The 27,644-nt window shown below is 38.6% G+C and overlaps 2 protein-coding genes and 1 long non-coding RNA gene across 70 annotated transcripts in view; 1 reads left to right on the top strand and 2 right to left on the bottom strand.

Moving 5' to 3' along the window:
• The window catches only part of LOC127521139 (zinc finger protein 271-like), a 106,841-nt gene that overhangs the window by 66,173 nt on the left and 13,024 nt on the right, over positions 1-27,644 (bottom strand). For 9 of the 34 annotated variants that reach the window (XM_051910131.1, XM_051910132.1, XM_051910133.1 and 6 more), the window contains exon 1: positions 548-651. The gene's annotated coding sequence lies outside the window, so the exon portion shown is untranslated. Of the gene's footprint in view, positions 1-547; positions 677-8,924; positions 9,081-13,296; positions 13,365-14,058; positions 14,188-22,267; positions 22,424-26,615; positions 26,684-27,377; positions 27,482-27,644 lie in introns of those variants that run through there. The other 25 variants (XM_051910142.1, XM_051910143.1, XM_051910138.1 and 22 more) reach the window with 15 other exon arrangements.
• The window catches only part of LOC127521169 (uncharacterized), a 61,249-nt gene that overhangs the window by 29,892 nt on the left and 3,713 nt on the right, over positions 1-27,644 (top strand). For all 3 annotated transcript variants that reach the window (XR_007932295.1, XR_007932296.1, XR_007932297.1), the window contains 5 exons: positions 3,577-3,623; positions 3,708-4,164; positions 17,172-17,218; positions 17,303-17,638; positions 17,891-18,011. This is a non-coding gene — a long non-coding RNA (uncharacterized LOC127521169). The remainder of the gene's footprint in view (positions 1-3,576; positions 3,624-3,707; positions 4,165-17,171; positions 17,219-17,302; positions 17,639-17,890; positions 18,012-27,644) is intronic.
• Positions 2,630-27,644, bottom strand: part of LOC127521131 (zinc finger protein 709-like) — a 38,115-nt gene continuing 13,100 nt past the window's right edge. For 4 of the 33 annotated variants that reach the window (XM_051910059.1, XM_051910057.1, XM_051910055.1 and 1 more), the window contains 4 exons: positions 20,436-20,551; positions 17,686-20,353; positions 3,380-4,594; positions 2,630-2,875 (listed from right to left, as the gene is read on the bottom strand). In XM_051910059.1, coding sequence (XP_051766019.1) covers positions 3,445-4,594; positions 17,686-20,353; positions 20,436-20,490 — 3,873 coding nt within the window. In that variant the 5' untranslated portion in view covers positions 20,491-20,551 and the 3' untranslated portion in view covers positions 2,630-2,875; positions 3,380-3,444. Of the gene's footprint in view, positions 2,876-3,379; positions 7,011-7,092; positions 7,209-8,924; positions 9,081-14,058; positions 14,188-15,667; positions 16,387-17,685; positions 20,354-20,435; positions 20,552-22,267; positions 22,424-26,615; positions 26,690-27,377; positions 27,507-27,644 lie in introns of those variants that run through there. The other 29 variants (XM_051910062.1, XM_051910060.1, XM_051910064.1 and 26 more) reach the window with 18 other exon arrangements.

Below are 27,644 nucleotides of genomic sequence, written 5' to 3'. Positions count from 1 at the left end.
ACAAAGCAGCTGATGTTGCCATAGCGACAGCAAGAAGCTAGTTGCCGAGTCGCTTTCACCCAAAAATGGCGGAAGCGTAATAAGGATGCTGCTGTTGCGTCATCACCAGATGCGGCTGAATTTGACAAATTTTAAATTTTGCCACGATCTTAAGTTTGCCCATTTATCAGCAAGAATTACATTTAGAATGCTCACTCATTCTTTTATATATTTAAATACGTACAGGTCTGAATAAGTTGTTTCAATTTTTACAGAAAGTGTTCCACGAATGACAATTGACCATTATTTCACACACATTTTGACATTTTATTCCCCAAAACTTATTTGAAAGTTTAAAAGTAGACACTTTACATTTAATGTGCTTGTATATAGAGACATGAGGTAAGACGTGATACACGTTAAACCCTTACAACACGTGGAAATATTTTTCACGTCCCTCACATATTAGTAACCTGTTTTCCACATGTGCCACATTTTGTTGCACTTGCGGTGACAATGTTGTCCACATGTGATCATATAATCGGAAAATAGTTATTTTTTTACTCACACCAGATGATCATCTTTGGAGCGATCAGTCCTCAGACGAAAGTTATCTTCTTCTGTGGATTTATTGGCGGGTCGCATACCAGCTTTTTGGTGCATACCGCCACCTCCTGTGCTGGAGTGTGAAGTGACTTCAGTCTTTGATGTGATCTATATTCTATTCTTAAATCCACTATTCTTAATGAATTTTAAAACTGTCTAAACAATTTTACCAGAACCTTGTTTTGTTTTTAATATGTTGATGATTGTAAATTATTTGCAGTCAAAGAAGATATACAATCAAAAACAGTAATATTGAAAAAAGTTATTACAGACTTCTATTTCAATACAAGGAAAAATGTAATTTATTTCTGTGAACAGATTTTTCAGCATCATTACTCCAGTCTTCAGTGTCACATGATCCTTCAGAAATCATTCTAATATGATTTGATGTTTGAGAAATCATTTTAATATCACTGACCCCTAACTTTTGAACAATACACACACACACACACACACACACACACAAGGACCTGATTTTCATTCACACTAAAAGCCGAACTTATACTGTGACATATAAAGAACACTAGAGGTATTTTATCAAATGAACCTCTTAGGAAAGTGCTGGTCTTGATGATGACGAGCTCGTTATTACGACAACATCAGGTGATGCTTTTTCCCGAGACTCGGTTGGTTGAAACTCTTCCCACATTGAGTGCATGACTGAACATTTTCAGTAAATATTGTTATAAAAAATGTTATAAAACATGCATGGATGAATTGTTCACAGTAGAAACAGTAATATGCACTCGAAGTAAATTGGGTAAATTTTTTACACAGACAGCTTCCAACATCACAGCACTGGTAAACATGGATCATCAAGGATTTTTTCCTCAAATTGGCTTTGATGAACGAGACAAACTTAAAGTGTTAGTTCACCCACAAATGAAAATCATCCCATAATTTACTCACCCTCATGCGTCGGGTCAGAGGTCAGTCTTTCGCTGGAACTACACTCACGCACAGCCGTTACATGAGGCCCGTGATTATAGTTTATAAAGTTATAAATATGGATATTTTTCTTACAAAAACACATCACTTCTCTTCAGAAGGCCTTTATTAACCACTGCCGTACGGATTACTTTTATGATGGATGGATGTGCTTTTTTGGGTTTCGACATCTAAGTTACATTTAACTTCTATTATACAGCTTGGAATATAACTTCAATTGTGTTCATCTGAACAAAGGTAGTCATATACATCTAGGATGGCTTGAGGGTGAGTAAATCATGGGATAATTTTCATTTTTGGATGAACTAACCCTTTAAACGAACAAAATGCTGCTCTGTTGGAAAGAATATCCACATTTCAGTTGATCTGAATCTCACAACTCCAGTGAGAAGTTATTAACCTCCGCAATTCAAGATGAACTACTTACAACTTATTACAGATAATAGTGTTTCCATGCCTGAGCAGAGAAGCGAACTGACTGAAACTCTTCCCGCATTGATCACATGTGTACGGTTTCTCTCCAGTGTGGATCCTCTCATGAGTTTTCAGGTTTCCTGATTGGTTGAATCTCTTGTCGCAGTGTGAACACTTGAACGGTTTCTCTCCGGTGTGGATATTCTGGTGCACTTTTAGTTCACTATTTGTGATAAATGACTTCCCGCACTCGCTGCATATGTGATTCTTCACGCCGCTGTGTCTTTTCTGGTGTACTATTAATGAACCGAGCTCTGTGAAACTCTTTCCACACAAAGAACACAAATGTGGCTTTTCCTGTAAATGAACTTTCAGGTGCTTCTTCAGGGATAATGCTGTAAAAAATGATTTGCCGCACTGATCGCAGCTGAATGCAGATGTGATTTAAGATATTTCGCCTGCGTGAACCTCTTTTCACACTGACGGCATGCGAAAGGCCGCTCTCCGGTGTGGATCCTCATGTGGATTTTGAAGGTTTTCCTATCAGAGAAACTCTTTCCGCAGTGAATACATGCATAGGGTCTCTGTCCAGTGTGGATCCTCGTGTGGTGCTTAATGTTTCCCTCATATTTGAAACTCTTCCCACAATAATCACATGTGAACAGCTTCTCTCCAGTATGAACTCTCATGTGAACCCGGAGATTTTGTTTGAATGTGAATCTTTTTCCACACTGACTGCATGTGAACAGTTTCTCTCCAGTGTGGATCCTCATGTGAACCTCGAGGATATATTTGGTTTTTAAACTCTTTCCACACTGAGTGCAGCTGAAAGACTTCTTGAAAACTGTTTTTTCTCCAGTTTTGACATGATGATGTTTCTTCTCCACTTCATTCAGTTGATCATTCTCGTTGTTCTCATCCATCAGATCTGAAATTAAAGAAACAAACTCTTACTGAAAGCTATTTTTTTTGAGATATCAACCCCAAATTTGGAACACAACTTGTTTAGATTTATGGCTTTGATTTTCTAGCAGTTTTAGAGTTCAACATGTTTCATAAAATATATATTTTATATAAAATAATGTTCATAAACCATTTTCATAAACTTAAACTTCTTAAACTTTTTATTATTTTTTTTACTTCAACAAGATTCTGCCCAGGGTCTTTTTTTAAAATGAGACAAAACTTAAGTTTGTGCTCCCAAGCTTCAAACTTTTATGACAGTTTTCTGACAACTTTTTTAATTGACGCACAAGGGTTAATATCACTTTATTCACAGATTGACAGAAGTCAACACCACAGCACTCCTTTAACCTAACAACTTCTCAAAATTTTCAAATCATGCTGGAAAACACGGATCATCAAGGTTTGTCAAAGCCACGGCAACACACTACTTTCCCCAAATTGGCTTTGGTGACGAAGACAAACTTACATGAACAAATGTTGCTCTGTTGGAAAGAATGTCCAGATTTCATTGTATGTGAATCTCACAACTTTTTACAGATATGGTTTCTCTCCAGTGTGGATCCTCCGATGACTTTTCAGATGTTCTGACTGTCTGAATCTCTTGTCGCAGTATGAACACTTGTAAGGTTTCTCTCCAGTGTGGATCCTCTCATGTGTTTTCAGGGATCCTGAATGATAGAATGTCTTGTCGCAGTATGAACACTTGTACGGTTTCTCTCCAGTGTGGATCCTCTCATGTCTTTTCAGGTCTCCTGAACTACTGAATCTTTTGTCGCAGTATGAACACATGTAAGGTTTCTCTCCAGTGTGGATCCTCTCATGTGCTTTCAGGTATCTTGACATACTGAATCTCTTGTCGCAGTGTGAACACTTGTAAGGTTTCTCTCCAGTGTGGATCCTCTCATGTGCTTTCAGGTATCCTGACATACTGAATCTCTTGTCGCAGTGTGAACACTTGTACGAATTCTCTCCAGTGTGGATCCTCTCATGTGTTTTCAGGGATCCTGAATGATAGAATGTCTTGTCGCAGTATGAACACTTGTAAGGTTTCTCTCCAGTGTGGATCCTCTCATGTGTTTTCAGGGATCCTGAATGATTGAATGTCTTGTCGCAGTATGAACACTTGTAAGGTTTCTCTCCAGTGTGGATCCTCTCATGTCTTTTCAGGTCTCCTGACTGTCTGAATCTCTTGTCGCAGTATGAACACTTGTAAGGTTTCTCTCCAGTGTGGATCCTCTCATGTGTTTTCAGGTGTCCTGACCTACTGAATCTCTTGTCGCAGTATGAACACTTGTAAGGTTTCTCTCCAGTGTGGATCCTCTCATGTGTTTTCAGGGATCCTGAATGATTGAATGTCTTGTTGCAGTGTGAACACTTGTAAGGTTTCTCTCCAGTGTGGATCCTCTCATGTCCTTTCAGGTCTCCTGACATACTGAATCTCTTGTCGCAGTGTGAACACTTGTAAGGTTTCTCTCCAGTGTGGATCCTCTCATGTGTTTTCAGGTGTCCTGACATACTGAATCTCTTGTCGCAGTGTGAACACTTGTAAGGTTTCTCTCCAGTGTGGATCCTCTCATGTCTTTTCAGGTCTCCTGACCTACTGAATCTCTTGTCGCAGTATGAACACTTGTAAGGTTTCTCTCCAGTGTGGATCCTCTCATGTCTTTTCAGGTCTCCTGACCTACTGAATCTCTTGTCACAGTGTGAACACTGGAAAGGTTTCTGGTCACATGTCAACAGTTTCTCTTTAGAATGAGTACTCATGTGCTCCCTGAGACTTCTTTTACGTGCGAAACTCTTTCCACACTGGTCACATGTGAACACTTTGTCTTCAGCATGAGTTCCTATGTGCTCATTCAGGCTTTTTTTACATGTGAAACCCTCTCCACACTGGTCACACGTCAACAGTTTCTCTTTAGAATGAGTACTCATGTGCTCCCTGAGACTTCTTTTACTTATGAAACCCTCTCCACACTGGTCACATGTCAACAGTTTCTCTTCAGCATGAGTTCCTATGTGCTCATTCAGGCTTTGTTTACATGCAAAACCCTCTCCACACTGGTCACATGTCAACAGATTCTCTTTAGAATGAGTACTCATGTGCTCCCTGAGACTTCTTTTACGTGTGAAACTCTTTCCACACTGGTCACATGTCAACAGTTTCTCTTCAGCATGAGTTCCTATGTGCTCATTCAGGCTTTGTTTACATGCAAAACCCTCTCCACACTGGTCACATGTCAACAGATTCTCTTTAGAATGAGTACTCATGTGCTCCCTGAGACTTCTTTTATGTGCGAAAGTCTTTCCACACTGGTCACACGTCAACAGTTTCTCTTTAGAATGAGTACTCATGTGCTCCCTGAGACTTCTTTTACTTATGAAACCCTCTCCACACTGGTCACATGTCAACAGTTTCTCTTCAGCATGAGTTCCTATGTGCTCATTCAGGCTTTGTTTACATGCAAAACCCTCTCCACACTGGTCACATGTCAACAGATTCTCTTTAGAATGAGTACTCATGTGCTCCCTGAGACTTCTTTTACTTATGAAACCCTCTCCACACTGGTCACATGTCAACAGTTTCTCTTTAGAATGAGTACTCATGTGCTCCCTGAGACTTCGTTTACTTATGAAACCCTCTCCACACTGGTCACACGTCAACAGTTTCTCTTTAGAATGAGTACTCATGTGCTCCCTGAGACTTCTTTTATGTGCGAAAGTCTTTCCACACTGGTCACACGTCAACAGTTTCTCTTTAGAATGAGTACTCATGTGCTCCCTGAGACTTCTTTTACTTATGAAACCCTCTCCACACTGGTCACACGTCAACAGTTTCTCTTTAGAATGAGTACTCATGTGCTCGCTGAGACTTCTTTTACGTGTGAAACTCTTTCCACACTGGTCACATGTCAACAGTTTCTCTTCAGCATGAGTTCCTATGTGCTCATTCAGGCTTTGTTTACATGCAAAATCCTCTCCACACTGGTCACATGTCAACAGATTCTCTTTAGAATGAGTACTCATGTGCTCCCTGAGACTTCTTTTACTTATGAAACCCTCTCCACACTGGTCACACGTCAACAGTTTCTCTTTAGAATGAGTACTCATGTGCTCCCTGAGACTTCTTTTATGTGCGAAAGTCTTTCCACACTGGTCACACGTCAACAGTTTCTCTTTAGAATGAGTACTCATGTGCTCCCTGAGACTTCTTTTACGTGTGAAACTCTTTCCACACTGGTCACATGTCAACAGTTTCTCTTCAGCATGAGTTCCTATGTGCTCATTCAGGCTTTGTTTACATGCAAAACCCTCTCCAAACTGGTCACATGTCAACAGTTTCTCTTCAGCATGAGTTCCTATGTGCTCATTCAGGCTTTGTTTACATGCAAAACCCTCTCCACACTGGTCACATGTCAACAGATTCTCTTTAGAATGAGTACTCATGTGCTCCCTGAGACTTCTTTTACGTGTGAAACTCTTTCCACACTGGTCACATGTCAACAGTTTCTCTTCAGCATGAGTTCCTATGTGCTCATTCAGGCTTTGTTTACATGCAAAACCCTCTCCACACTGGTCACATGTCAACAGATTCTCTTTAGAATGAGTACTCATGTGCTCCCTGAGACTTCTTTTACGTGTGAAACTCTTTCCACACTGGTCACATGTCAACAGTTTCTCTTCAGCATGAGTTCCTATGTGCTCATTCAGGCTTTGTTTACATGCAAAACCCTCTCCACACTGGTCACATGTCAACAGTTTCTCTTTAGAATGAGTACTCATGTGCTCCCTGAGACTTCTTTTACGTGTGAAACTCTTTCCACACTGGTCACATGTCAACAGTTTCTCTTCAGCATGAGTTCCTATGTGCTCATTCAGGCTTTGTTTACATGCAAAACCCTCTCCACACTGGTCACATGTCAACAGATTCTCTTTAGAATGAGTACTCATGTGCTCCCTGAGACTTCTTTTACGTGTGAAACTCTTCCCACACTGAGGGCAAGCGAACGACTTCTTGGCTTCAGTCTTTGCAGTCTGTGAGAAAGTCAAAGATTTCTCTCCATTGATGAAATGGTATTTCTCCTCCACCTCCATCTGGTCTAAAATAACCATAATAAATCATCATAAACTTAATGTATAACAATATGTATTATTAATGAAGGATCAGGAATAAACACCAACCACTTTGTTCTTGATGCTCGTCTTCACTTGTTGGCTGATGGGAATATTCCAGCATTTACTGGTGAACTGCAGTGGGAGGAGCTTCACTGAAGGAGAAGGAGCAGATCTATAGAATTCTATAGAAAAGCAATAAATAAATTTCAGGAAGAATGTTTTCAGCTTGATTTTAATATAAAATATGGCATGTAATTGCTTCAAACTATGGTATATAGTCCAGGTGATATGTGCAATTTTTTAGGTGAAAACTTTTTCATAAAAGCATGAAATTTGGTACACTTGTACAGTTTTGGACCCTGAACATTTTCAGAAATGGAGCCATCACAAAAACAACTCGTGGTCACCATGGCGACCATTTTACTTTCTGCCATAACCAAATTATGTAATTTGTATCATATCTTCTGAATCAAACATAACACAGAAAAGGTGATGTCTACTCCTATGTTTTGATGGTCAAGGATTAAAATGATACCATATAAAACAAACTGTTCAGGTGAATAGTTAATGGTGAATTCAGTGACATGAGAAGGAAATGACAGTATCTGAGAACCTAGGCAAGACTTTGTGTTCAAGGATGGTCTGGCTTGGCTGTGGAAGAGTTGACCACAATGGTCTCCAAATGCTTGAGTCCAACCAACCCCAGTCTGTTGCCACCTCAAGTGCTTGTCCTCAACAGTGTTCTCCTTGGTACACTGCTCTTCTGAGGTGCTGCACCAGTACATCTTTAGTTGGGGGGATCTGGCCTCTGTTGTCATGTCATCTGCATTCCAGGTATCCCATGCTATCTTCTTGCCTCTAGTTGCAAATGCGGATACTGTGTCACAGCCAGTGAAGGCACAGAACACATGAAGGGCCTTGGATTTGTAACTGCCAGTCTCCACATCCTGATGACATGGGCCTACAACCAGTACACTGAATCAAGGCTATCTGCTAATCTGCTTGTCACCATTGACAACTGGTGTACCATGAGACCGCAAGAAAGTCCTCAGTTTCTGTTTTGGCACAGTGGCCTGCACAACAGTCAAATCAGATTGCCTCATGCATACATGAAGAGGCAGATACAAGGATGCTACTCCATGCAGCAGATTCTGCAAGAAAGGGATTTAAAAAGATCACCCTGTGGACTGTGGACACAGATGTCATGGTCCTAGCCATTACACACGTCGGAGCTGGACATTGAGGAGATGTGGGTGGCAACTGGGACTGGCAAGAACTTCAGATACATACCTGCCCATGAGACTGCCAAGTCTCTGGGTCCAGACAAATCCAAGGCCCTTCTTGTGTTTCATGCCTTCACTCCCAGACAGCAACCAGCCCACATCTGGTACATGTGGATTACACGTGGACCAGATGTGGGCCCGGTTCTGGGCTGACACTATGTTGCTGTCAGACCTGGCTGTAACACAGCATCTAGATTTGCAACCAGGGGCAAGAAGACAGCAGGGGATACCTGGACTGCAGATGACATGACAACAGAGACCTTCAATGCCCTGTCAAAGGCTTCAAGCATTCCAGAGGAGGTGATTTCCATTGTGGAACACTTCACAATTCTCCTCTATGATGCACCAGCAGCCAACTCAACATCAATCAAGCTTATCTTGAGTTGTTCACAAAGAAACTAAGAGGAATGGAAGCACCTCAAAAGAGCAGTGTACCAAGGAGGACACTGTTAAGGGACAAACACTTGAGGCGGCACCATATATGCCATCTCAGTCTGGGGTTTGATAGATTCAAGCAATTGGAGACCATTGTGGTCAGCTCTTCCACAGGCAAGCCAGACCACTCTTAAAGGATTAGTCCACTTTTAAATTAAAATTTCCTGATAATTTACTCACCCACATGTCATCTAAGATGTCCATGTCCCTTTTTCTTCAGTCGAAAAGAAATGAAGGTTGAGGAAAACATTCCAGGATTTTTCTCCATATAGTGGACTTCACTGGTCTCCAAACGGTTGAAGGTAAAAATTACAGTTTCAGTGCAGCTTCAAAGGGCTTTAAACAATACCAGACAAGGAATAAGGGTCTCGTACTCTGTCCTTAAAAAAAATGGTATCGGTGCATCCCTAGCATCATACAATTGTTTGAAGCAACTGCATGCCATATTTTTATATGAAAATAAGCTGAAAACACTCTTCCTGAAAAACTTTGAATACTTTTCTATAGCATTAAACCTCAAATGTCATTGGATTGGTTTCTTTTTTAAATAAAAAAAAAGTAAAAAAGTATGGTATTATAATATTATACCGAAACTAAAATTAAAAATGGAAAAATACTCCCAGATAACACTTAAGCAGCACACAAAATAATTTTCTGTAAGTGCACTTTTTTTTGTTTGTTGTGTTTTATGTAATTGCACTTTTGAACGATTGCGTAATTGTGGCATCCATAATTGTAATCACGATTAGAAATGTGATTCATTGTGAAGCCCTACACACTACTGACTTACATTATGAGTTGCTGTGATGAACTTCATACAAGTTGGATCAGCCTGCAACTTCAGTTTCACATTGATTTTGGTGTGAGCTTTGAACCCAGCCCTCAATGTGTTGATGATTTTGGTTTCCATTGTCTGACATTCTTTTTAAGCTCTGTTGCTTAGGTCATATTGAATATTCTACTCTTTACAATCACTGTATTGTCAGGGTTAAAGAACAAAAGGATTAAGCTTTTGAAACTCTACACTACATGCATGCAACAGACATGATATTATGAAGTCTTGCCTAGGTTCTCAGATACTGTGATTTCCTTCTCACGTCACTGAATTCACCATTCAGTGTTCACCTGAACAGTTTGTGTTTTATATGGTATCACTGTAATCCTTGACCATCAAAACATAGGGGTAGATATCACCTTTTCTGTGTTATCTTTGATTCGGGAGATATGATACAAAGTAGAGGTCAACTGATATGGGTTTTTCTCTGGCCGATGCCGATATTTAGAAATGAGGGCAGCCGATGGCCGATATATGATGCAGAAATGATATACAGATAAAACTGTACAAGTGTACCAAATTTCATGCTCTTATGAAAAAGTGAACATTATTTTTTACACATCACCTGAACTAAAGCTATTCAAAACATTCAATGTAAATTGTGATAATCGGAATTAATAATCGCAATTACAATTTCAAGGAAATAATCACCAATTATGATTTGTCACAATCGTGCAACTCTACCCAGAGATAAACTATAAAACGCTGCATTTTTAAAACTACTAAAGTTATTCAAGAGCAGTGAGTGATTTAGTCTTTGGTTTAACATTAATGACACAGACAGCAGCAGGTATTTTCATTAGGCTTTAAGTCCCAATGCACGGATCTAATATACAACGGCACGGATCCGATTTCTTTCCCAACTGTTTATTCATTTAAGACATAACTGACTGTCTTTATTCATATACTTGCCAAGACAGACATTTTGACATTTTTGTGTATATTTAAGAAAAATTATTTAGTTAACACTTGAATCCATAAGTATACTACAAGTGGTAACTAAATACATTTTTTAATACAGAGACAGTATGTTAAAAGCACATTTTAGTTCATATTCATTGTGTCTCAAAACAGCACAGTTGAATACTTAGATGTTCTTAAGATTATCTTAAGAAGTACTATAGAAGAATTTTTTGTATATTAAGGACAAGATTAGTGCACAAAAAATAGAGCGCTTTAAGTACATTATGGAAGTTTTCACCTGGGACATTACATGATTTGACTGAACTGGAAGTTAAGTTCAAGCTTTTAAGGAGGCTTTTCAAGGCTGAGTTTTGTCAGGACTTCAATGGAACGGAAAATGAAAACTACATCCAAACAGAACACTGAAGCAAACTTCTACACATGATTCACTGTCATAGTTTAACATATTTCAGGGCTCAACACTAAAGTTTTTTTTACTGGCCCAGTTGGACCAGTGGTTTAAATATTTACTTGCCCTGCCAAAATTTCACCGGCCCGACTACAAAAAAGTAATAAAATAAAATAGGCCTAATTATTGTTTTCAATGTACTTGACCCATAACCTTATGAAGGTTATGACACCAAAAACTACAAGCCTAATAAATGTTAAAGACAAGTGTCAGTAATAAAATAAGTACAAATAATCAAATTAAAAGCAATAGCACAAGTAAATACAATAGAACAAACATACAAATACAATAAACACTGCTTTTCATGTTTTTTAGGCAGAAACTGAATAATCAAATTAACATTAAAAACGCAGACAACGCAGGTTTATTAGGCTGTGGTCACTTTAAGAGCTGTACGGATCCAATATTTTGTTACACAAGCGTTCTGTTTTCTAACTGTTTGTGTTCATTTAAGACATAACCAACTATTTTGAGATAAATTTGAGTGAATACGTTCATTCAAGTGCAAAAAGACGTGAAAGAGAACTCAGTTCAGTATTCGTGCGTTGTCTGAGAAGCAGCTTTCAGTGGAAAGGGCCGTTTCATTGTAGAGATCGAATATTCAGGTGGTTTATCCATTTTCTTTTTTAGAAAGTTAAAATGATTTCAAGTTGAATTCTTGTTTTTCCCCATCATTTAAAAAAAGAAAAAAAAACGATTTTCAAAATTTTAATGTTCAATTCAAAAATGAATTAACAAAAGATACACAGATTAATATACGAGCTGCGTCCCAATTCAGAGGCTACATCAATGACAAGAACAATCCTCCGTAGGCCAGACCGTCCCATTTCTGACCTTCGCAGCCTTTGAATTGGGACACAGCCACTGTCTCTAAACTTTTTTGTCCATTAGTTACGGTTTAAAACTCAAGATGGCGCCAATCACCCATTTAAACAGATTTGCCCACCAGATGCGTCAAGTACACCAGAGAGACAGTAACAGATATAGGGTGCTTCTCAAATGCAAGGCTGCATCCTAGTGAGGCAGTGTCCTTCCTAGTCCAGTCCTTCTGAGGCTTGTAGACACTAGAATGAGACGTCTAGTAAGTAGTTTATTAAGATTAGTAAGTTTATTATTAAAAACTGGCTTTCTAATGTTGAAATTTCTTTACTTAAAGGATTTTTAAACAGTTTTACTGCTCAAATAATTCACAAATTGTAAAGTCAAAAGCTTCACATTACTGCTTCTAAACCTAAAAAATTTGGCCGAAAAACTTTTTTAGTTACGAGTCCCATATTATTTGCTGTTTAATTTTTTTGTTTTTTCTAACAAAACCAACTAAATCTAATGAACTGTTTGAAGCTTTAACAACTTTAATGGGTTTAATGTTGTTTCCACTCCACTTAGTTGTTGAAATGTAATCATTTAAAATGGTATTCCTTCATAGTAATAAAACGGAAGAAATGATCGGTTCACGCGCTTGAACAGAGGGAAAACTACTGTGACGTCTCAGTGAGTCACTGCGTTTCTGCTCGAGCTACAGGTGACTGGCAGACTGCGGGTGATTGGATGACATAATTTTGGCACCTGCACTAAATCAACACGCTTTTAAAAAGAGACTCGTTCGAACTGATGGCGGGACGAGAGTTGCTGCTGCTTGTTGGCGTTTGTTTGTCTGTCATGAGGCTACCGGAGCTCTCGAGGGATATGGAGGTTGCGGGAGACCACCGCCGCACTCGAGGAGTTCTCGTTCTGATCCGCCTTCCCTAGAACGGATTTTTGGACTTTGATCTTTCTTTGGGTTGTGTTTGGTTGAACTGTTTACACTGATATTACTTACATGCACACGCTGACATACTGACTATCATTTATACTGAGAACTACACATTTCATGTTTATTTCTTATTTCAATGTGTGTTTTAAAGTTACCTCAGAGTTTACCTATGTCATCGGGGGCGCAAACAGGATGATATGAAGCAGAAAAGTTTTAAATTATTTAACACTAGAACCGCCACGGGGTAAAATTTTAGTAATTTAAATAACATGGATTATGTTAATATGTGATTAATGACATTTTATTATAATATTACAGGACCCAAATATGTATTTATTTCATTCTAATGCTCGTTGCCATTGCAGGCTGGTTTAGCCTTTATTCACCAAAAAGTGATTAGTGTAGCCTGCTTAAAATAGCATAAAACAACAGGACAAAGACATAGTTGATGACTAAAAATAATAATTTCATGACTCTAGACATTACTTTGTGAAGACAGTGGCATAAGACAGTGACATAATACATTTTTAGCCATATCAAAATGTAAAAAACATTAAATTGTTTAAAACTACTAATAAGACATTTTGCTTACCTTTTCCCTCAGCGAACAGTGGTAGTTGGCCGTTATGATTCAAATGATGCGCATGAGCAGAGCTTCGACTTTCCAGTCAAATTTCAAAATAGAAAAAACGTTATGAATATGATTTTATTTATTTATTTTTTTAAATGGTTTGGCGACATGATAGTTCGTTTTTCTGTGTTGTCATAATTCTGGTTGGATTTAGCTTTAATGTACGTTTTTATTTAACAAAGCAGCTGATGTTGCCATAGCGACAGCAAGAAGCTAGTTGCCGAGTCGCTTTCACCCAAAAATGGCGGAAGCGTAATAAGGATGCTGCTGTTGCGTCATCACCAGATGCGGCTGAATTTGACAAATTTTAAATTTTGCCACGATCTTAAGTTTGCCCATTTATCAGCAAGAATTACATTTAGAATGCTCACTCATTCTTTTATATATTTAAATACGTACAGGTCTGAATAAGTTGTTTCAATTTTTACAGAAAGTGTTCCACGAATGACAATTGACCATTATTTCACACACATTTTGACATTTTATTCCCCAAAACTTATTTGAAAGTTTAAAAGTAGACACTTTACATTTAATGTGCTTGTATATAGAGACATGAGGTAAGACGTGATACACGTTAAACCCTTACAACACGTGGAAATATTTTTCACGTCCCTCACATATTAGTAACCTGTTTTCCACATGTGCCACATTTTGTTGCACTTGCGGTGACAATGTTGTCCACATGTGATCATATAATCGGAAAATAGTTATTTTTTTACTCACACCAGATGATCATCTTTGGAGCGATCAGTCCTCAGACGAAAGTTATCTTCTTCTGTGGATTTATTGGCGGGTCGCATACCAGCTTTTTGGTGCATACCGCCACCTCCTGTGCTGGAGTGTGAAGTGACTTCAGTCTTTGATGTGATCTATATTCTATTCTTAAATCCACTATTCTTAATGAATTTTAAAACTGTCTAAACAATTTTACCAGAACCTTGTTTTGTTTTTAATATGTTGATGATTGTAAATTATTTGCAGTCAAAGAAGATATACAATCAAAAACAGTAATATTGAAAAAAGTTATTACAGACTTCTATTTCAATACAAGGAAAAATGTAATTTATTTCTGTGAACAGATTTTTCAGCATCATTACTCCAGTCTTCAGTGTCACATGATCCTTCAGAAATCATTCTAATATGATTTGATGTTTGAGAAATCATTTTAATATCACTGACCCCTAACTTTTGAACAATACACACACACACACACACACACACACACAAGGACCTGATTTTCATTCACACTAAAAGCCGAACTTATACTGTGACATATAAAGAACACTAGAGGTATTTTATCAAATGAACCTCTTAGGAAAGTGCTGGTCTTGATGATGACGAGCTCGTTATTACGACAACATCAGGTGATGCTTTTTCCCGAGACTCGGTTGGTTGAAACTCTTCCCACATTGAGTGCATGACTGAACATTTTCAGTAAATATTGTTATAAAAAATGTTATAAAACATGCATGGATGAATTGTTCACAGTAGAAACAGTAATATGCACTCGAAGTAAATTGGGTAAATTTTTTACACAGACAGCTTCCAACATCACAGCACTGGTAAACATGGATCATCAAGGATTTTTTCCTCAAATTGGCTTTGATGAACAAGACAAACTTAAAGTGTTAGTTCACCCACAAATGAAAATCATCCCATAATTTACTCACCCTCATGCGTCGGGTCAGAGGTCAGTCTTTCGCTGGAACTACACTCACGCACAGCCGTTACAGGAGGCCCGTGATTATAGTTTATAAAGTTATAAATATGGATATTTTTCTTACAAAAACACATCACTTCTCTTCAGAAGGCCTTTATTAACCCCTGCCGTACGGATTACTTTTATGATGGATGGATGTGCTTTTTTGGGTTTCGACATCTAAGTTACATTTAACTTCCATTATACAGCTTGGAATATAACTTCAATTGTGTTCATCTGAACAAAGGTAGTCATATACATCTAGGATGGCTTGAGGGTGAGTAAATCATGGGATAATTTTCATTTTTGGATGAACTAACCCTTTAAACGAACAAAATGCTGCTCTGTTGGAAAGAATATCCACATTTCAGTTGATCTGAATCTCACAACTCCAGTGAGAAGTTATTAACCTCCGCAATTCAAGATGAACTACTTACAACTTATTACAGATAATAGTGTTTCCATGCCTGAGCAGAGAAGCGAACTGACTGAAACTCTTCCCGCATTGATCACATGTGTACGGTTTCTCTCCAGTGTGGATCCTCTCATGTGTTTTCAGGTTTCCTGATTGGTTGAATCTCTTGTCGCAGTGTGAACACTTCAACAGTTTCTCTCCAGGGTGGATATTCTGGTGCACTTTTAGTTCACTATTTGTGATAAATGACTTCCCGCACTCGCTGCATATGTGATTCTTCACGCCGCTGTGTCTTTTCTGGTGTACTATTAATGAACCGAGCTCTGTGAAACTCTTTCCACACAAAGAACACAAATGTGGCTTTTCCTGTAAATGAACTTTCAGGTGCTTCTTCAGGGATAATGCTGTAAAAAATGATTTGCCGCACTGATCGCAGCTGAATGCAGATGTGATTTAAGATATTTCGCCTGCGTGAACCTCTTTTCACACTGACGGCATGCGAAAGGCCGCTCTCCGGTGTGGATCCTCATGTGGATTTTGAAGGTTTTCCTATCAGAGAAACTCTTTCCGCAGTGAATACATGCATAGGGTCTCTCTCCAGTGTGGATCCTCGTGTGGTGCTTAATGTTTCCCTCATATTTGAAACTCTTCCCACAATAATCACATGTGAACAGCTTCTCTCCAGTATGAACTCTCATGTGAACCCGGAGATTTTGTTTGAATGTGAATCTTTTTCCACACTGACTGCATGTGAACAGTTTCTCTCCAGTGTGGATCCTCATGTGAACCTCGAGGATATATTTGGTTTTTAAACTCTTTCCACACTGAGTGCAGCTGAAAGACTTCTTGAAAACTGTTTTTTCTCCAGTTTTGACATGATGATGTTTCTTCTCCACTTCATTCAGTTGATCATTCTCGTTGTTCTCATCCATCAGATCTGAAATTAAAGAAACAAACTCTTACTGAAAGCTATTTTTTTTGAGATATCAACCCCAAATTTGGAACACAACTTGTTTAGATTTATGGCTTTGATTTTCTAGCAGTTTTAGAGTTCAACATGTTTCATTAAATATATATTTTATATAAAATAATGTTCATAAACCATTTTCATAAACTTAAACTTCTAACTTTTTTTTTTTTTTTTTTTACTTCAACAAGATTCTGCCCAGGGTCTTTTTTTAAAATGAGACAAAACTTAAGTTTGTGCTCCCAAGCTTCAAACTTTTATGACAGTTTTCTGACAACTTTTTTAATTGACGCACAAGGGTTAATATCACTTTATTCACAGATTGACAGAAGTCAACACCACAGCACTCCTTTAACCTAACAACTTCTCAAAATTTTCAAATCATGCTGGAAAACACGGATCATCAAGGTTTGTCAAAGCCACGGCAACACACTACTTTCCCCAAATTGGCTTTGGTGACGAAGACAAACTTACATGAACAAATGTTGCTCTGTTGGAAAGAATGTCCAGATTTCATTGTATGTGAATCTCACAACTTTTTACAGATATGGTTTCTCTCCAGTGTGGATCCTCCGATGACTTTTCAGATGTTTTGACTGTCTGAATCTCTTGTCGCAGTATGAACACTTGTAAGGTTTCTCTCCAGTGTGGATCCTCCGATGACTTTTCAGATGTTCTGACTGTCTGAATCTCTTGTCGCAGTATGAACACTTGTAAGGTTTCTCTCCAGTGTGGATCCTCTCATGTGTTTTCAGGGATCCTGAATGATAGAATGTCTTGTCGCAGTATGAACACTTGTACGGTTTCTCTCCAGTGTGGATCCTCTCATGTCTTTTCAGGTCTCCTGAACTACTGAATCTTTTGTCGCAGTATGAACACATGTAAGGTTTCTCTCCAGTGTGGATCCTCTCATGTGCTTTCAGGTATCTTGACATACTGAATCTCTTGTCGCAGTGTGAACACTTGTAAGGTTTCTCTCCAGTGTGGATCCTCTCATGTGCTTTCAGGTATCCTGACATACTGAATCTCTTGTCGCAGTGTGAACACTTGTACGAATTCTCTCCAGTGTGGATCCTCTCATGTGTTTTCAGGGATCCTGAATGATAGAATGTCTTGTCGCAGTATGAACACTTGTAAGGTTTCTCTCCAGTGTGGATCCTCTCATGTGTTTTCAGGGATCCTGAATGATTGAATGTCTTGTCGCAGTATGAACACTTGTAAGGTTTCTCTCCAGTGTGGATCATCTCATGTCTTTTCAGGTCTCCTGACTGTCTGAATCTCTTGTCGCAGTATGAACACTTGTAAGGTTTCTCTCCAGTGTGGATCCTCTCATGTGTTTTCAGGTGTCCTGACCTACTGAATCTCTTGTCGCAGTATGAACACTTGTAAGGTTTCTCTCCAGTGTGGATCCTCTCATGTGTTTTCAGGGATCCTGAATGATTGAATGTCTTGTCGCAGTGTGAACAGTTGTAAGGTTTCTCTCCAGTGTGGATCCTCTCATGTCTTTTCAGGTCTCCTGACCTACTGAATCTCTTGTCGCAGTATGAACACTTGTAAGGTTTCTCTCCAGTGTGGATCCTCTCATGTCTTTTCAGGTCTCCTGAACTACTGAATCTCTTGTCACAGTGTGAACACTGGAAAGGTTTCTGGTCACATGTCAACAGTTTCTCTTTAGAATGAGTACTCATGTGCTCCCTGAGACTTCTTTTACGTGCGAAACTCTTTCCACACTGGTCACATGTGAACACTTTGTCTTCAGCATGAGTTCCTATGTGCTCATTCAGGCTTTTTTTACATGTGAAACCCTCTCCACACTGGTCACACGTCAACAGTTTCTCTTTAGAATGAGTACTCATGTGCTCCCTGAGACTTCTTTTACTTATGAAACCCTCTCCACACTGGTCACATGTCAACAGTTTCTCTTCAGCATGAGTTCCTATGTGCTCATTCAGGCTTTGTTTACATGCAAAACCCTCTCCACACTGGTCACATGTCAACAGATTCTCTTTAGAATGAGTACTCATGTGCTCCCTGAGACTTCTTTTATGTGCGAAAGTCTTTCCACACTGGTCACACGTCAACAGTTTCTCTTTAGAATGAGTACTCATGTGCTCCCTGAGACTTCTTTTACTTATGAAACCCTCTCCACACTGGTCACATGTCAACAGTTTCTCTTTAGAATGAGTACTCATGTGCTCCCTGAGACTTCTTTTACTTACGAAACCCTCTCCACACTGGTCACACGTCAACAGTTTCTCTTTAGAATGAGTACTCATGTGCTCCCTGAGACTTCTTTTACTTATGAAACCCTCTCCACACTGGTCACATGTCAACAGTTTCTCTTTAGAATGAGTACTCATGTGCTCCCTGAGACTTCTTTTACTTATGAAACCCTCTCCACACTGGTCACATGTCAACAGTTTCTCTTCAGCATGAGTTCCTATGTGCTCATTCAGGCTTTGTTTACATGCAAAACCCTCTCCACACTGGTCACATGTCAACAGATTCTCTTTAGAATGAGTACTCATGTGCTCCCTGAGACTTCTTTTACTTATGAAACCCTCTCCACACTGGTCACATGTCAACAGTTTCTCTTTAGAATGAGTACTCATGTGCTCCCTGAGACTTCGTTTACTTATGAAACCCTCTCCACACTGGTCACACGTCAACAGTTTCTCTTTAGAATGAGTACTCATGTGCTCCCTGAGACTTCTTTTATGTGCGAAAGTCTTTCCACACTGGTCACACGTCAACAGTTTCTCTTTAGAATGAGTACTCATGTGCTCCCTGAGACTTCTTTTACTTATGAAACCCTCTCCACACTGGTCACATGTCAACAGTTTCTCTTTAGAATGAGTACTCATGTGCTCCCTGAGACTTCTTTTATGTGCGAAAGTCTTTCCACACTGGTCACACGTCAACAGTTTCTCTTTAGAATGAGTACTCATGTGCTCCCTGAGACTTCTTTTACGTGTGAAACTCTTTCCACACTGGTCACATGTCAACAGTTTCTCTTCAGCATGAGTTCCTATGTGCTCATTCAGGCTTTGTTTACATGCAAAACCCTCTCCACACTGGTCACATGTCAACAGATTCTCTTTAGAATGAGTACTCATGTGCTCCCTGAGACTTCTTTTACTTATGAAACCCTCTCCACACTGGTCACATGTCAACAGTTTCTCTTTAGAATGAGTACTCATGTGCTCCCTGAGACTTCTTTTATGTGCGAAAGTCTTTCCACACTGGTCACACGTCAACAGTTTCTCTTTAGAATGAGTACTCATGTGCTCCCTGAGACTTCTTTTACGTGTGAAACTCTTTCCACACTGGTCACATGTCAACAGTTTCTCTTCAGCATGAGTTCCTATGTGCTCATTCAGGCTTTGTTTACATGCAAAACCCTCTCCACACTGGTCACATGTCAACAGATTCTCTTTAGAATGAGTACTCATGTGCTCCCTGAGACTTCTTTTACGTGTGAAACTCTTTCCACACTGGTCACATGTCAACAGTTTCTCTTCAGCATGAGTTCCTATGTGCTCATTCAGGCTTTGTTTACATGCAAAACCCTCTCCACACTGGTCACATGTCAACAGTTTCTCTTTAGAATGAGTACTCATGTGCTCCCTGAGACTTCTTTTACGTGTGAAACTCTTTCCACACTGGTCACATGTCAACAGTTTCTCTTCAGCATGAGTTCCTATGTGCTCATTCAGGCTTTGTTTACATGCAAAACCCTCTCCACACTGGTCACATGTCAACAGATTCTCTTTAGAATGAGTACTCATGTGCTCCCTGAGACTTCTTTTACGTGTGAAACTCTTCCCACACTGAGGGCAAGCGAACGACTTCTTGGCTTCAGTCTTTGCAGTCTGTGAGAAAGTCAAAGATTTCTCTCCATTGATGAAATGGTATTTCTCCTCCACCTCCATCTGGTCTAAAATAACCATAATAAATTATCATAAACTTAATGTATAACAATATGTATTATTAATGAAGGATCAGGAATAAACACCAACCACTTTGTTCTTGATGCTCGTCTTCACTTGTTGGCTGATGGGAATATTCCAGCATTTACTGGTGAACTGCAGTGGGAGGAGCTTCACTGAAGGAGAAGGAGCAGATCTATAGAATTCTATAGAAAAGCAATAAATAAATTTCAGGAAGAATGTTTTCAGCTTGATTTTAATATAAAATATGGCATGTAATTGCTTCAAACTATGGTATATAGTCCAGGTGATATGTGCAATTTTTTAGGTGAAAACTTTTTCATAAAAGCATGAAATTTGGTACACTTGTACAGTTTTGGACCCTGAACATTTTCAGAAATGGAGCCATCACAAAAACAACTCGTGGTCACCATGGCGACCATTTTACTTTCTGCCATAACCAAATTATGTAATTTGTATCATATCTTCTGAATCAAACATAACACAGAAAAGGTGATGTCTACTCCTATGTTTTGATGGTCAAGGATTAAAATGATACCATATAAAACAAACTGTTCAGGTGAATAGTTAATGGTGAATTCAGTGACATGAGAAGGAAATGACAGTATCTGAGAACCTAGGCAAGACTTTGTGTTCAAGGATGGTCTGGCTTGGCTGTGGAAGAGTTGACCACAATGGTCTCCAAATGCTTGAGTCCAACCAACCCCAGTCTGTTGCCACCTCAAGTGCTTGTCCTCAACAGTGTTCTCCTTGGTACACTGCTCTTCTGAGGTGCTGCACCAGTACATCTTTAGTTGGGGGGATCTGGCCTCTGTTGTCATGTCATCTGCATTCCAGGTATCCCATGCTATCTTCTTGCCTCTAGTTGCAAATGCGGATACTGTGTCACAGCCAGTGAAGGCACAGAACACATGAAGGGCCTTGGATTTGTAACTGCCAGTCTCCACATCCTGATGACATGGGCCTACAACCAGTACACTGAATCAAGGCTATCTGCTAATCTGCTTGTCACCATTGACAACTGGTGTACCATGAGACCGCAAGAAAGTCCTCAGTTTCTGTTTTGGCACAGTGGCCTGCACAACAGTCAAATCAGATTGCCTCATGCATACATGAAGAGGCAGATACAAGGATGCTACTCCATGCAGCAGATTCTGCAAGAAAGGGATTTAAAAAGATCACCCTGTGGACTGTGGACACAGATGTCATGGTCCTAGCCATTACACACGTCGGAGCTGGACATTGAGGAGATGTGGGTGGCAATTGGGACTGGCAAGAACTTCAGATACATACCTGCCCATGAGACTGCCAAGTCTCTGGGTCCAGACAAATCCAAGGCCCTTCTTGTGTTTCATGCCTTCACTCCCAGACAGCAACCAGCCCACATCTGGTACATGTGGATTACACGTGGACCAGATGTGGGCCCGGTTCTGGGCTGACACTATGTTGCTGTCAGACCTGGCTGTAACACAGCATCTAGATTTGCAACCAGGGGCAAGAAGACAGCAGGGGATACCTGGACTGCAGATGACATGACAACAGAGACCTTCAATGCCCTGTCAAAGGCTTCAAGCATTCCAGAGGAGGTGATTTCCATTGTGGAACACTTCACAATTCTCCTCTATGATGCACCAGCAGCCAACTCAACATCAATCAAGCTTATCTTGAGTTGTTCACAAAGAAACTAAGAGGAATGGAAGCACCTCAAAAGAGCAGTGTACCAAGGAGGACACTGTTAAGGGACAAACACTTGAGGCGGCACCATATATGCCATCTCAGTCTGGGGTTTGATAGATTCAAGCAATTGGAGACCATTGTGGTCAGCTCTTCCACAGGCAAGCCAGACCACTCTTAAAGGATTAGTCCACTTTTAAATTAAAATTTCCTGATAATTTACTCACCCACATGTCATCTAAGATGTCCATGTCCCTTTTTCTTCAGTCGAAAAGAAATGAAGGTTGAGGAAAACATTCCAGGATTTTTCTCCATATAGTGGACTTCACTGGTCTCCAAACGGTTGAAGGTAAAAATTACAGTTTCAGTGCAGCTTCAAAGGGCTTTAAACAATACCAGACAAGGAATAAGGGTCTCGTACTCTGTCCTTAATCATCATACAATTGTTTGAAGCAACTGCATGCCATATTTTTATATGAAAATAAGCTGAAAACACTCTTCCTGAAAAACTTTGAATACTTTTCTATAGCATTAAACCTCAAATGTCATTGGATTGGTTTCTTTTTTAAATAAAAAAAAAGTAAAAAAGTATGGTATTATAATATTATACCGAAACTAAAATTAAAAATGGAAAAATACTCCCAGATAACACTTAAGCAGCACACAAAATAATTTTCTGTAAGTGCACTTTTTTTTGTTTGTTGTGTTTTATGTAATTGCACTTTTGAACGATTGCGTAATTGTGGCATCCATAATTGTAATCACGATTAGAAATGTGATTCATTGTGAAGCCCTACACACTACTGACTTACATTATGAGTTGCTGTGATGAACTTAATACAAGTTGGATCAGCCTGCAACTTCAGTTTCACATTGATTTTGGTGTGAGCTTTGAACCCAGCCCTCAATGTGTTGATGATTTTGGTTTCCATTGTCTGACATTCTTTTTAAGCTCTGTTGCTTAGGTCATATTGAATATTCTACTCTTTACAATCACTGTATTGTCAGGGTTAAAGAACAAAAGGATTAAGCTTTTGAAACTCTACACTACATGCATGCAACAGACATGATATTATGAAGTCTTGCCTAGGTTCTCAGATACTGTGATTTCCTTCTCACGTCACTGAATTCACCATTCAGTGTTCACCTGAACAGTTTGTGTTTTATATGGTATCACTGTAATCCTTGACCATCAAAACATAGGGGTAGATATCACCTTTTCTGTGTTATCTTTGATTCGGGAGATATGATACAAAGTAGAGGTCAACTGATATGGGTTTTTCTCTGGCCGATGCCGATATTTAGAAATGAGGGCAGCCGATGGCCGATATATGATGCAGAAATGATATACAGATAAAACTGTACAAGTGTACCAAATTTCATGCTCTTATGAAAAAGTGAACATTATTTTTTACACATCACCTGAACTAAAGCTATTCAAAACATTCAATGTAAATTGTGATAATCGGAATTAATAATCGCAATTACAATTTCAAGGAAATAATCACCAATTATGATTTGTCACAATCGTGCAACTCTACCCAGAGATAAACTATAAAACGCTGCATTTTTAAAACTACTAAAGTTATTCAAGAGCAGTGAGTGATTTAGTCTTTGGTTTAACATTAATGACACAGACAGCAGCAGGTATTTTCATTAGGCTTTAAGTCCCAATGCACGGATCTAATATACAACGGCACGGATCCGATTTCTTTCCCAACTGTTTATTCATTTAAGACATAACTGACTGTCTTTATTCATATACTTGCCAAGACAGACATTTTGACATTTTTGTGTATATTTAAGAAAAATTATTTAGTTAACACTTGAATCCATAAGTATACTACAAGTGGTAACTAAATACATTTTTTAATACAGAGACAGTATGTTAAAAGCACATTTTAGTTCATATTCATTGTGTCTCAAAACAGCACAGTTGAATACTTAGATGTTCTTAAGATTATCTTAAGAAGTACTATAGAAGAATTTTTTGTATATTAAGGACAAGATTAGTGCACAAAAAATAGAGCGCTTTAAGTACATTATGGAAGTTTTCACCTGGGACATTACATGATTTGACTGAACTGGAAGTTAAGTTCAAGCTTTTAAGGAGGCTTTTCAAGGCTGAGTTTTGTCAGGACTTCAATGGAACGGAAAATGAAAACTACATCCAAACAGAACACTGAAGCAAACTTCTACACATGATTCACTGTCATAGTTTAACATATTTCAGGGCTCAACACTAAAGTTTTTTTTACTGGCCCAGTTGGACCAGTGGTTTAAATATTTACTTGCCCTGCCAAAATTTCACCGGCCCGACTACAAAAAAGTAATAAAATAAAATAGGCCTAATTATTGTTTTCAATGTACTTGACCCATAACCTTATGAAGGTTATGACACCAAAAACTACAAGCCTAATAAATGTTAAAGACAAGTGTCAGTAATAAAATAAGTACAAATAATCAAATTAAAAGCAATAGCACAAGTAAATACAATAGAACAAACATACAAATACAATAAACACTGCTTTTCATGTTTTTCAGGCAGAAACTGAATAATCAAATTAACATTAAAAACGCAGACAACGCAGGTTTATTAGGCTGCGGTCACTTTAAGAGCTGTACGGATCCAATATTTTGTTACACAAGCGTTCTGTTTTCTAACTGTTTGTGTTCATTTAAGACATAACCAACTATTTTGAGGTAATTTTGAGTGAATACGTTCATTCAAGTGCAAAAAGACGTGAAAGAGAACTCAGTTCAGTATTCGTGCGTTGTCTGAGAAGCAGCTTTCAGTGGAAAGGGCCGTTTCATTGTAGAGATCGAATATTCAGGTGGTTTATCCATTTTCTTTTTTAGAAAGTTAAAATGATTTCAAGTTGAATTCTTGTTTTTCCCCATCATTTAAAAAAAGAAAAAAAACGATTTTCAAAATTTTAATGTTCAATTCAAAAATGAATTAACAAAAGATACACAGATTAATATACGAGCTGCGTCCCAATTCAGAGGCTACATCAATGACAAGAACAATCCTCCGTAGGCCAGACCGTCCCATTTCTGACCTTCGCAGCCTTTGAATTGGGACACAGCCACTGTCTCTAAACTTTTTTGTCCATTAGTTACGGTTTAAAACTCAAGATGGCGCCAATCACCCATTTAAACAGATTTGCCCACCAGATGCGTCAAGTACACCAGAGAGACAGTAACAGATATAGGGTGCTTCTCAAATGCAAGGCTGCATCCTAGTGAGGCAGTGTCCTTCCTAGTCCAGTCCTTCTGAGGCTTGTAGACACTAGAATGAGACGTCTAGTAAGTAGTTTATTAAGATTAGTAAGTTTATTATTAAAAACTGGCTTTCTAATGTTGAAATTTCTTTACTTAAAAGGATTTTTAAACAGTTTTACTGCTCAAATAATTCACAAATTGTAAAGTCAAAAGCTTCACATTACTGCTTCTAAACCTAAAAAATTTGGCCGAAAAACTTTTTTAGTTACGAGTCCCATATTATTTGCTGTTTAATTTTTTTGTTTTTTTCTAACAAAACCAACTAAATCTAATGAACTGTTTGAAGCTTTAACAACTTTAATGGGTTTAATGTTGTTTCCACTCCACTTAGTTGTTGAAATGTAATCATTTAAAATGGTATTCCTTCATAGTAATAAAACGGAAGAAATGATCGGTTCACGCGCTTGAACAGAGGGAAAACTACTGTGACGTCTCAGTGAGTCACTGCGTTTCTGCTCGAGCTACAGGTGACTGGCAGACTGCGGGTGATTGGATGACATAATTTTGGCACCTGCACTAAATCAACACGCTTTTAAAAAGAGACTCGTTCGAACTGATGGCGGGAGGAGAGTTGCTGCTGCTTGTTGGCGTTTGTTTGTCTGTCATGAGGCTACCGGAGCTCTCGAGGGATATGGAGGTTGCGGGAGACCACCGCCGCACTCGAGGAGTTCTCGTTCTGATCCGCCTTCCCTAGAACGGATTTTTGGACTTTGATCTTTCTTTGGGTTGTGTTTGGTTGAACTGTTTACACTGATATTACTTACATGCACACGCTGACATACTGACTATCATTTATACTGAGAACTACACATTTCATGTTTATTTCTTATTTCAATGTGTGTTTTAAAGTTACCTCAGAGTTTACCTATGTCATCGGGGGCGCAAACAGGATGATATGAAGCAGAAAAGTTTTAAATTATTTAACACTAGAACCGCCACGGGGTAAAATTTTAGTAATTTAAATAACATGGATTATGTTAATATGTGATTAATGACATTTTATTATAATATTACAGGACCCAAATATGTATTTATTTCATTCTAATGCTCGTTGCCATTGCAGGCTGGTTTAGCCTTTATTCACCAAAAAGTGATTAGTGTAGCCTGCTTAAAATAGCATAAAACAACAGGACAAAGACATAGTTGATGACTAAAAATAATAATTTCATGACTCTAGACATTACTTTGTGAAGACAGTGGCATAAGACAGTGACATAATACATTTTTAGCCATATCAAAATGTAAAAAACATTAAATTGTTTAAAACTACTAATAAGACATTTTGCTTACCTTTTCCCTCAGCGAACAGTGGTAGTTGGCCGTTATGATTCAAATGATGCGCATGAGCAGAGCTTCGACTTTCCAGTCAAATTTCAAAATAGAAAAAACGTTATGAATATGATTTTATTTATTTATTTTTTTAAATGGTTTGGCGACATGATAGTTCGTTTTTCTGTGTTGTCATAATTCTGGTTGGATTTAGCTTTAATGTACGTTTTTATTTAACAAAGCAGCTGATGTTGCCATAGCGACAGCAAGAAGCTAGTTGCCGAGTCGCTTTCACCCAAAAATGGCGGAAGCGTAATAAGGATGCTGCTGTTGCGTCATCACCAGATGCGGCTGAATTTGACAAATTTTAAATTTTGCCACGATCTTAAGTTTGCCCATTTATCAGCAAGAATTACATTTAGAATGCTCACTCATTCTTTTATATATTTAAATACGTACAGGTCTGAATAAGTTGTTTCAATTTTTACAGAAAGTGTTCCACGAATGACAATTGACCATTATTTCACACACATTTTGACATTTTATTCCCCAAAACTTATTTGAAAGTTTAAAAGTAGACACTTTACATTTAATGTGCTTGTATATAGAGACATGAGGTAAGACGTGATACACGTTAAACCCTTACAACACGTGGAAATATTTTTCACGTCCCTCACATATTAGTAACCTGTTTTCCACATGTGCCACATTTTGTTGCACTTGCGGTGACAATGTTGTCCACATGTGATCATATAATCGGAAAATAGTTATTTTTTTACTCACACCAGATGATCATCTTTGGAGCGATCAGTCCTCAGACGAAAGTTATCTTCTTCTGTGGATTTATTGGCGGGTCGCATACCAGCTTTTTGGTGCATACCGCCACCTCCTGTGCTGGAGTGTGAAGTGACTTCAGTCTTTGATGTGATCTATATTCTATTCTTAAATCCACTATTCTTAATGAATTTTAAAACTGTCTAAACAATTTTACCAGAACCTTGTTTTGTTTTTAATATGTTGATGATTGTAAATTATTTGCAGTCAAAGAAG

This window comes from Ctenopharyngodon idella, chromosome 10, assembly GCF_019924925.1.
Source record: "Ctenopharyngodon idella isolate HZGC_01 chromosome 10, HZGC01, whole genome shotgun sequence".
In the NCBI taxonomy this organism is placed as follows: Eukaryota; Metazoa; Chordata; class Actinopteri; order Cypriniformes; family Xenocyprididae; genus Ctenopharyngodon; species Ctenopharyngodon idella.
This window is presented reverse-complemented; position numbering and strand designations above follow the sequence as displayed.